General features: G+C 48.0%; 1 protein-coding gene across 1 annotated transcript; it reads left to right on the top strand.

Moving 5' to 3' along the window:
• The first annotated feature begins 100 nt into the window (after positions 1–100).
• On the top strand, positions 101–4,017 carry RASL11B (RAS-like, family 11, member B). The gene is made up of 4 exons (XM_004681297.2): positions 101–348; positions 1,004–1,060; positions 2,219–2,295; positions 3,061–4,017. The coding sequence occupies exons 1-4, from the start codon at positions 204–206 to the stop codon at positions 3,529–3,531; spliced, it is 750 nt and encodes a 249-aa protein (XP_004681354.1). The 5' UTR covers positions 101–203; the 3' UTR covers positions 3,532–4,017.
• The last annotated feature ends 7,157 nt before the right edge of the window (positions 4,018–11,174 follow it).

Below are 11,174 nucleotides of genomic sequence, written 5' to 3'. Positions count from 1 at the left end.
GCGCGCGCGCGGCCGGGTGCAGCCCCAGCCTGCATCTTCAGAGGTCTGAGCCGCCGTGCGGCCGCGCTCCGGGGCTCTTTTTGTTTTGTTTTTACAAGCTGCGGAACCCGGGCGATCCCGCCCTCCTGCCCGCTCGCGCGCGGGATCAGCCTCCTTCCCAGCCCTGGTGCAGCCGCGTCGGTGCAGCCCGGGCCGGAGCGGCGATGCGCCTCATCCAGAACATGTGCACCATCGCCGAGTACCCCGCCCCGGGCAGCGCCGCTGCCGCCGCCGACTGCTGCCTGGGAGCTGCGGGGCGCCGGCTGGTCAAAATCGCCGTGGTGGGCGCCAGCGGCGTGGGCAAGACCGGTGAGTCCTGCGCTCTGCAGAGAAGCCGCCGATTGCTTTGCTGGACGCAGGCGGTGGGGAGGGGAATTGAAGCTAAACAAGCGTGGGGAGACGGGGCTCGGGGCGGGAGGAGGTTTGCAGCTGGACCGCCCACCCTCCCTTTAGATCCGCTCCCCCTCGGGAAGGACAGCTCCCTCCTCGCTCCTCCTACTGAGGAGAGAAACTAGGATCCCGGGTGGTCAGGCGCCCTTCCCCGTGCCCTTCCCCGTGAGGAAAATGCTGGGACTAGAACTTTGGGGTCCTTGGGCCTCTGATAGTACCTGTACACCAGAAAGGGGACTTCGGGACTCTCACCCCCTCCTGGATACCCTTTAAGGTTAAGGAAGACGCTTGCCTGCTGAAAGCTGTGGTTCACTGAGGCTCAGGGCAGGGGGCTGGGCCAAATGACCCTTCCAGCTGGACAGAGCCATAATTCACAATGCCTCGATGCCTTCTAGCCCTTCTCCGTGGTGTCTGGAAGAGGGGTCAAGGAGCTGCAGGGGAGGAATTTCCCTTGGTGGCTTTCCCTAGGAGGCAGGCTTTTTCTGAAGGAGCTCTTTTCCAAGCTGGCAGTGGGGTGAATATCAGTTTTACTTCTTGGGCCGGTGTAACTGCCCTCTTATTTTCTGACCTACAGCTCTGGTGGTGCGATTCCTCACCAAAAGATTCATTGGTGACTACGAAAGAAATGCAGGTGAGGAAATGCATTTGAGGAAAATGCTGGCAGTCTGGGCCAGGGCTGCCCTTCCCGTTTTTCTTTTCAGTGTCTCCCAGGGAGGTTCCTTCAGGGTGACAGTGTGAGCACCAGGGCCTGCCACTTCCAACTGCTTGCCCCGTCCCATGCTTCCCCTCCCATAACTGCCATCTGGCTTCATTCCATTCCAGCCCCATTCATCATTTTATCAAGTGCCTGAAAGTATTCTCCTTGGTATGTTTTAACTATAGGGACCCCAGTTGGAAGCACCCTTTGTACTCAAGAGCCTCTCCCTTCAAAACACTCCTGAAAAGTCGTAAAAAAAAAAAAAAAAAAAAAGATGGCCTTCTCCTCCCCACCCCCTCTGCTGGCTGCCTTTCAGAGGTGACCTTTTAAAGCAAAGGCCAAAGGGGAGCAGTTGTAAACCTAAAGTTCTCTCTTCTTAACAGAGAAAAATAACTGGATGGTAGCATTTTAGGGGGAGAATTCCTGAATAAATGAGAGGACACTATTTCAATCCCTGTGATTAAGTGTAGTCACTAGGGAAGTTTAAGGGCTTTCTACTTATGCTGTTAGTAAATTGTTTAATTCCTTGGACCATAGAAAGCACCTACAGGGGGTTATTTGAAATGTGCTATATGAACCGTCCCAAGGGAGGCATGCGTGGCAGCCCACTGCTTTTATGTAGAGTTTGCTAACATTGTGCTCCAGTTTTATTCCAACAGATAGTTGGCTGTGTGTTTACTGACAAGTCGTGCTATCTACCAGATCCAATAGATCGATGTGATTTACAGTGGAATTCTTCTAATCAAAGAATGGTTAGATACAAAAGTAAAACACACCCCACCCATGCTGAGCAAGAACATTTACTCAAGGAAATGCTCTAAATGTGGAAACTCTGTTTAAAATGAGACAAACCAGTTTCCAGAAACTTGCAAACTTTGCCCTGGTTCTAGTAGATCCACTAATGTGAGATAAAGATGATAGTTGCTTTAAAAAAACAAAAACAAAAACAAAAACAAATAAGCCCATTAACTAAACGGCACCTCATTTTGTGCATTGGTTCGGGTTATATTATCTGCTAATTAAAAAAAAATATGACAATGTTTTAAAAGTTGTACAAGAAGGAAGACGGTGACCATTTTTTCCCCTTTGTAGGTAATCTCTACACCAGACAAGTACAAATAGAAGGCGAAACCCTGGCTATTCAGGTTCAGGACACTCCAGGTATTCAGGTGAGAAGCCCGGCAATATGTGACTAGGTTAGAGGGGTGTCTCCTTGCTCAGTTATTCTCATCGCCTCTTGATGAAAGATGAGAGGTTGGGGCGGTCAGTTCCAGACTTTTTTCTGCAGTCTGACATTTCATTTGGATCTTAGCTATTGGGCAGCCTCAGTGTGGCTTAGTTTGGGTGATTTAACAAAGGGAAAGAAATCTTTTTTTTAGGTTTATCCTACCTAGCAGGAAAGACCAGACACACTTAGAATTGACACAGTTTCCTTGATAAAATGAAAAAGGTCATTTTTAACATTTGTGTTTTGGGCATTAAAAATCAGATATCTGGGTATCACCTCCAGATACTTGGAATCACTTTTAGATTGTGGAAAGTTACTCCATAGACAAAAGAGCCATGCTTGTGTGTATGTTTCCTCTTTAACTGGGCAGTTATCCAGGTTTAAATGCTTCCAGCTCCTATCTTTCCTTCCCCAGACTTACTGTCTAGCCAGTTAATTTCCCATTTTGTGCAACTACAAAGCTTCTCTGCATGGAGTTCTCTGCAGGTCAATTTTCCACGAGTGTGGAAAGCTGCACTGTTATTTATTCCAACTCTGCAGCTGGATCAACATATTGTCAAGAAAGCCGAAGTGTGTGGAGATGGAACTTGTTTATGGCCTGCAACCTTGGCGTTACTGTCAGGGGCTCGTTTAAACTCTCCGTCCCGCCGAGCTGGGCCAGTGGGCTGTACTCACCCTTCACCTTGTGGTCACCCATTTCTTTTAGGTCCAGGAAAACAGCTTGACTTGCACAGAACAGCTGAATAGGTGCATCCGCTGGGCAGACGCCGTGGTGCTCGTGTTCTCCATCACCGACTATCAGAGCTACGAACTGATTGGCCAGCTGCACCAGCACGTCCAGCAGCTCCACCTGGGCGCGAGGCTGCCTGTGGTGGTCGTGGCTAACAAAGCCGACCTGCTGCACATCAAGCAGGTCGATCCTCAGCTCGGACTGCAGCTGGCCAACGTGCTGGGCTGCTCCTTCTACGAAGTGTCCGTCAGCGAAAATTACAATGATGTCTACAACGCGTTTCACGTCCTCTGCAAAGAAGTGAGTCATAAACAGCAGCCCAGCAACACCCCAGAGAAGCGAAGAACCTCCCTCATCCCCCGGCCCAAATCGCCCAACATGCAGGACCTGAAGCGGAGATTCAAGCAAGCCCTTTCTGCCAAAGTTCGGACTGTCACCTCGGTCTGAAGCTGGGGCACTCCAGGGGCATGGTCTTCCCGGGAGGTGGGCCCGGGCTTCTCACAGCTAGGAACATTGAATGCTGGCAGTAATTCATGGTTCCAGAAAGGGCTGGAGCAAGAGGGGCTGGACAGCCTGAGCCACTGCTGCAGAAAAAGCTTGGTTTGGAGCAGGAGAATGGACTTGATGAGGCTTAAAGGGGCCCTCGGCCACTCTAAATATGTGAAATGGACTCACGGCCTTTGCTCTGGAGTGGGGAGGGCCATGGCGGCTTTGGATTTTGTTCTTACCTTGTAAATGCCTGTCAGTTGTAGTTTCACCAAATATATGATGTGATTTACAGTGGGAGTGAAGGACAGATGACAACTCAGCGTCCTCTCCCTCCCTTTTCTCCCCAAGAGGAAGAGTTGTTTTTTCTCATGAGTTGCATCTCTGGGACATTGTTCCTTCTAGAATATCCTTCTAACCTGCAGGATACCCAGATTTCCTTTTTTTTTTTTTTTTAAAGAACAAGGAGGGCAGAAACCTCCCCCCCAACCCCCAAAGTAGGCTGGAGTTCATGGGTCAGATGGTGTGTGTATAGCTTATAGGGCCTGCTGGAAGGAGCTGTCTCCTGACGCAGGAGTATGTTTAGCTGGGCCTGTGTTGAGTGGTTAAGGACTCTTCAATCCAGGATTTTGAGATTGTATATTATTTTTTCTTAATTTGTGTCAGGTACAAAAAAAATGTGTTCATTGATGTTGGTGTGATTTGTGTAAATGGCTCATGGTAATGATGTTGGGTTGCTCTGAGCCTGGCTGAGTCGTGGCCTTGGTGGCTGAAATATGAAAACAGGGAATGAGTAGGCGCAGAGGCCACCCCCAAATCCCCTACACAGATGCACTTTAAAAGCCACTCATTCTTTGGCTTCAACTGTAATTAATTTATTTTCTGTACAATAAATCTCATTTTAAAAGAGCAGATGTCTGACTTGGTCTTGACAGAAACGTTCACCTTCTCTCCTTCAGACAAAGTATTACTCAGTAGCTTGTACTGACTGGGCACGTTGAATCAGGTAGTGTGTCTACCTAGGTTACCTCTAAAATCTCATAACCAGCCAATGCGTGGCTTCCATTCTCTGTTTTTACAGAGGAGGAAGTGGGCTTAAAAACATATTAGGTAACTTGTCAAAGCCCAGGCCTGTGAGCGTTAGACATTGTAATTTGCTGTTTTACCTTCAAGAGAAGCATGTCTGCTGTTCATTTCTTCCCTCATCCTCAGCGTAATTCTAAGGTAAATGCTGTTAACCATCTCTGAGCTAAGCCTTGACACTATCACTGCTTTTACACAAGATCACCACTTATCTATATCCCTTCCTTAGCAAACCTCATATATCCCGCTTTCAAAAAGTACATTTGATTCCCATTGTAGAAGCTCATAGCCTTTGATCTGGGCTGTTGGGGGTCCCCTCCTGGGGAGCTTCTGTCACAAGTGCATGTGCTAACACGGCCAGCTCTCATTTGCTTCCATGGGGCTTGGGAGACCTTTCATACAGACTAAGTGAGTCACCATCTTCATGGGTAAATAATCACACCTTCTATTTGAGTGGTGCTTTCACATACCAGATTTCATTTAATCCCTAGGCTAACTCTATGAGGAGGGTAGAGGAGGGGAGACTCATTTTATAGATGAGAAAAACAGATTCCAAGTTTTGAGTGATGTCTTCAAGTTCATACAAAAGATTTCAACCCATGTCTTTGACCATATTTAATATTCTTACTCCTTTACAATAGTTCACATAGACCATTGCATATGTGAGGGAAGAAGCCAAAATGAACAGCTAGTGAGGGGTCACTAGGATTCGGGGGTAGACTTTCTCATCTGTTTTCCCACAGAGTAAATACTCTGCTCTCTACAGGGCCTCTGGGGTATCCCAAACCCTCCTTATATGGAGGGCAGTTTTCTCCACTTCAGACCACCCTAGCCTCTGAGAAGGGGGTGTGCCCTGGCAACAAGGAGGGACCATGCTGACATAAGGTCCTAAAAACCTCTCAAACAGAACAGTGACAACTATCAGGATTCTGCTCACTTGTTTCTATTCATTCTAGGTGGTTGTATTAGTAAAGTCTAGTGAGTGAGAAGTTAATCTTTCTATACCTAACAATGGTCTTCTACCCATGTTCTGGAATTAAAGAAGATACAGTGGTTTCCTGTGGACTTCATCTTGCCATGTGCTTGAGAAGGGCAAGTCCATATCCTTCTGGCACCCTGCTTTCCTGCTCTTCCCCCACCCCCAACTTGCTCCCTGCTTCTCTGACCTCTGGGCTCACACATTTGACTTGCTGGCCCTTCAAGGTGGGCCCTGTGCCCTCACCCAATTCTCATACTTACTGTAGAATTTCAGGCTGGAGGGCGCCTTGGGGCCTGGTCAGTCTAGAGGGTTGGAGAGGTTTGTTCCAGGCCCTTGGAAGAGAGAAAACCCATCTGGAAACCACCCTATCCTGGTTCTGTCTCCTCTCATGCTGACTTGACTATTTATAGTTCTGGAACACACATTGTTCTTTTTCTTTTCTTTTGAATTTACTTTCATGTGTCATTACTTTTGTTCATCCTTTGATTATTCTATTCTTATCCCTGATGTTTTTGTTTTTGTTTTTAATTTCTGAACTGCCAACACGGCACTGAGAAGCAACCCTCTCCCACTATGTTGAGGGAACACCTCCTTTGCCAGGGGTAAGGGAAGAGAGAGGTGTGGAGAGGCCAGGGAAAGAAGGAAGAAATTAGAATTAATTGAGCATCTACAATGTCTCAGATTATATAGTGTCACCTTTAGTCTTTTGAAGGCTCCTGTGAGAAAGGTAATAACATCACTGCCATTTTAAAGATGAGACTCAGATTAAAAATCACCTGCTTTAGACCCTCCCTGGTGGTGCAGGGGTTTAAATCACAGCACTAAGAAGCTAAAGCCACTTCAGCATGAGCTCGATTCCTGCCTGTCTGGAATAGAGGGTTGCTTGTAGGCGGTATAAAAGTGTGAAGACAGAGCCCTTCCTGGGGGTGGGAGGGGTTGAAGCACAGCTCTATGAAGCTGTCCAAAGCCACTGAGCACCAGTTGGATCCTGCCCCTAGCTGACCCACATGGCGGGCAGACCTCTACTGGCTGGCCCACTGCTCCCCTCAGCATTGTACTTTGTCATCTGCCTGTTCTGCTCTGCCCTCTGTCTCTGGTGAGTCCTCTCACCACCCCTGCACCTGGGGCCTGTACCCCAGTTCTGTATGCACAAATAAATAAGTCTTTAACAAAAAAAAATCACCTGCTTTAGGCCACGTGGCGTGTGTTGGAACAATTATTGTTTGTTTTTGTTGATTGAAAACCTATGTGCCAGGGTCTGAGGTGTTTGAAATCATTTACATTTTCCACACCTGTCCCACCATCCACAGCCCTTTGTGCAGAGAGCCAGGCGAATGAAGGACCAGGACCAGAATGACGCAAGGGGCCAATCCTAGGCGGCAGATCCAGGGTTGTCACCCAGGTCTGTCTGATGCCACAGGCCAAAGCCAAGGGTAGGGGCCCCACAGCCGCCCAGCGCTGGCTCCTCCAAGGGAAGAGCCCGGAGGTCTCCTAGGACTGAGCTGGAGCGGCCCTTACCCGCCCTAGCCTCGCGCGGTGAGGTACTGCGCGGCCTTCCTCAGCTTGCTTTTGCTTCCGTCTGGGGTTCCTCCCTGGCGCAGGCCCACCTGGCAGGCACAGCCACATCTGCTGTGGCCATCAGCTGCTGCTCGCCGGCCTCAAGTCCCAGTTCGGCAATAAAGACGTCCAGGAGGCGGGGAGGGGGGAGCCCACAGCCGGTCTGCCCAGAACCGGATCCCCGTCTGTCGTGATGTCTGGCTTTTGAGTTTCCTCCCAGCCTCAATCAAAACCATTCGGAACACCCTGCAGCCTGCTGGCGCGGCGCTGGGTGCAGAGAGGACTCAGCCGCCCTGGCCCCGGCTCCAACTCGCCCCGCTGGCATTTCCAGCCAGGGAGCCGCCCCGTCGGCTCCCAGGCCCGGTGCGGCAGTCAAGGGCGTATTTATAGAGTCCCTGGTTCTGGTGAAAAAGCGGGATTTCGACATTCCTCTTACACCCCAACAAATGTGTTTTCTAGGCAAATGAACTAGCTTGTGGGCAAATTCCTCAACTGAACCACGGGGAACCTCTGAGCCTTGCCTCAGCATCGAGGGGCCCTTAGCCTGTGAGTCCCACAGGACTCTTCCTGCGCTGATACCTGAGGGCTGGGAGGAGGCCCAGAAGGCATTCTAACACTTCATTATAATGCTATTTATTTATGAAGCTTATTGTAATAGCCCACAAAAATTGGTGTTTGGAGTCTAAAGAGGGAAATTTTGGAACGTTCTTGTAAATCATCTTTAGTCTCCCATTTTGGTGAGAACCGGATTAGGGTAATTAGGGTGCTTGTGGCAAGATCCCAGGCACAGCCTCCTCTTCCCCCCCATGCTTCCTTCTCAAGTACCCTATCTCCTAATTTTATCTTCTTAAATTCTGTTTGAAATAGAGGTAGAGTTTTCTTGTTATTTCTTAGGCCGGCACTACAGACATTTGTAACACTGGATTATTTGTTGTTGAGATTCTGTTTCTAGTAACCAGAGTAAAATAAATAATGGTGGTCTTGAGGGAGCTCCATGGAATTCTTTGTTATTGGGACAACATTGTAATGGAGGGCCCTGGTGTAAACAGAGTCATTTCCACAGGCCCTGGCCCTCTGGGGCGACTCTTAACTGAGGCAGCTCCCAGCACTTCTGAGCACTTGTGTTGTGCCGGCATGTTTGTGGAAGTGGACTGGGAAGGAGAGTTTACAAAGACGGAAGTCAATGAATACGCAGTATTTGCACCTCCATCAATTGTGTTTATAGAGTAGCCGGTGAGATCATTGGCAGAAGATTTGCATTTGCATGTGCTTGTTTTGGCTCTAACCAGCCAGAATTTAGGTGGTAAATACTCAGACAGGGATGGGGACAGAGAAACCAGCTCTACTACTTACCCTTTTAAACCACCTTCAGTGGCTAACACCTGGTAGGGGAAATTCCTTTAGAATTGTTACATTTGCATGAGGTTGAAATGATAAAATCAGGGTGTCAGCCTCAGAAACCACAGGCCTGCTTCACCTACTTCGGGGCTATCATTAGTGATGGAGAAAGTTCTATTAGATACTGAGGGCCTTGCAGGAATTGCCTATGATGGCAATTCTTTCTTTTCAAAGATTTATTTTTGCAAACAGAACTGGGGTACAGGCCAGAGGTGCAGGAGCCGTGAGAGGATTCACCAGAGACAGAGTCAGGAGGAGAACAGGCAAATTGATGAAGTACACTGCTGAGGGGAGCAGAGGGTGAGTCAGGAGAGGTCTGCTGCTCCATATGGGTCACCTATGGGGCCTAGGATTGAACTTGCACTGAAGGTGCTGTTACTCGCTGACAGTGCTGTTTCCTAACCCGTTGTGCCACCAGGGAGGGTCTGATGGCAATTCTTATAGGCACTTCACCAGTCTGCCATGTGCCATTTTCTAAGTGCTTTACTTACATGAATTCTCTGAATTGTCAGTTGTTGCAGTAGGTCTATCACTGTCTAATTTCACAGTCAACTGCGATGGGAGAGGTGAATTACTGTGTGGGGGGATTGGAGCCTAGGCTGTGGGTGAGAGGTGCAGGCATGCTTCTGGCCTCTGGGCTACACTCAGAACTGTGGGCCAATGTATTATTCCTCCTCCATTTCCTAACCTCCTTGTGAACCCCAGGAATGCCTCTGAATAGTCTTTTCACTTGACATTACTCTCCTGTTGACACTTTATCATTTTCATGAGGTAACTTCTGTGGTGTTCTCAGCAGTATGAACTCACATTCCTTGGAGTCACGTGCTGGCCCTGGTGCTAGGAATGGCAGCCCTTGACAGCCCTCTCATGACCTAAATACTGTTCGTTATCCTCTGTATTTTAGATGTAGACACTGAGATGCAGAAGTCTGAGCTAGAGAAATCTCTAGGTCTCTGTTGAACCATTGTGCCTTCACAGGGGCTGTTCTTCAGAGGTTCTGTTAGGGGGGAAGGATGTCCTGAATGATCTCTACAGATACAGGCTTTGTGACTCCATCCCCATTCCAGACACTGGAATCACAAATCCCATCATCGCCAAAGGGAGGATTGCTGAGGGTGGAGTTAATTAAGCAGCCAGGTTTGACATAAAACCAGACATGTGGGCCTTTGGGGGGGCTCTTGGCCTCAGAGCTCATGGCTTGACTCTTGACTTTTTGCCAACTTTCAACGTGCTATTGGGGTTCCAGTTCAGCAGAACTGGTAGGACACATTAACCAACTCATCCCTCTCTCTTTTTCCCTGAGTTATTTATTTCCCCTTCTTTTGTAAATAAACCCTTTATTAACCTTTTTGTGTGCCTGCAGTCGAGTCTTATTATAAGTTCCTTTAAACACACAGGTGAGGACCCACAGTCAGGCAACACATTTCTTATTGTGGGAGCCCTGTAACAGTTCCAGGCATATCCTGAGCCTCCTTTTTTCTTTTCCTGTTGAAGGCCCTTTGCAGGATTTATGACAAGGGACTTCACTCTGTACTGTGCATTCTACCTTCTTATTCAAGCTAAACTCTGCTTACCCCAACCTTTTCCAACTCACCTTTTCTGCAAAGTCTCTTCTAATGCAATTGCACTGCCTGCCTAGCTCAGTCCTCCAACTAGGGGCCACAGAGATGGGGGAAATACCATGAACTAACTTCTTAAATTATAAACCAAACTTTTGACATTTGCCCCCACCTCTCAGAGACTGCCTTTAGCCATATTTCACATTTAAGTATTTACTTAAAGATGAACATTCACAATCAGGAACTTCCTCCTTTGACCATTTCATTTTAGCAGCTTCTGAAAATTCTTTTTCCAAAGAAAAAAATAGGGCCTCCTTGGTGGTGCTGGGTTAGTCTCAGTTATCAAGCTATTGTTAGCCACTGTGGCATGAATTCGATCCCCAGCCAGGGAGCTGACCCATACTGTGCAGCAGACCTCTCCTGTCTCACCCACTGCTCCCTCAGCTCTGTACTTCACTAGGTCATCCATTTGTTCGACTTTCCACTCTGTCTCTGGTGAATCCTCTCACTCTGCCCCTCCCTGCCTCTCCACACTTTTGGCTTACACCCCACTTATTGTATGCATAAATAAAGATAAATCTTTAAAACATATTTGTAAAAATATGCTAGAGCCTCAAAAGCTAGAACTATGGACCAATGTGTTATTCCGCTTCCATTTTCTAACCTCAGTGTGAATAGTCTTTTCATTAGACATTACTCTCCTATTGATACTTTAACATTTTCACAAATACATGTTTGCTGAGAAAAAAAATTAAAATAACACTGAAGGATACCTTTCTTTCCTTTCTTTTTCTTTCTTTTTTCATTTTAAAGATTTATTTATTTATGCATACAGAACTGGGGTACAGGCCAGAGGTGCAGGGGCTGCGAGAGGATTTACCAGAGACAGAGTGGGGAGCAGAACTGACAAAGTAGACTGCTGAGGGGAGCAGCGGGCAGGTCAGGAGAGGTCTGCTGCGCCATGTGGTCACCTCCAGGGCGGGGATTGAACTCATGCTGAAGTGGCTTTAGCTTCTCAGTGCTGTGCT

This window comes from Condylura cristata, unplaced genomic scaffold (genome assembly GCF_000260355.1).
Source record: "Condylura cristata isolate star-nosed mole 26May11 unplaced genomic scaffold, ConCri1.0 scaffold00012, whole genome shotgun sequence".
Taxonomy (NCBI): domain Eukaryota; kingdom Metazoa; phylum Chordata; class Mammalia; order Eulipotyphla; family Talpidae; genus Condylura; species Condylura cristata.
This window is presented reverse-complemented; position numbering and strand designations above follow the sequence as displayed.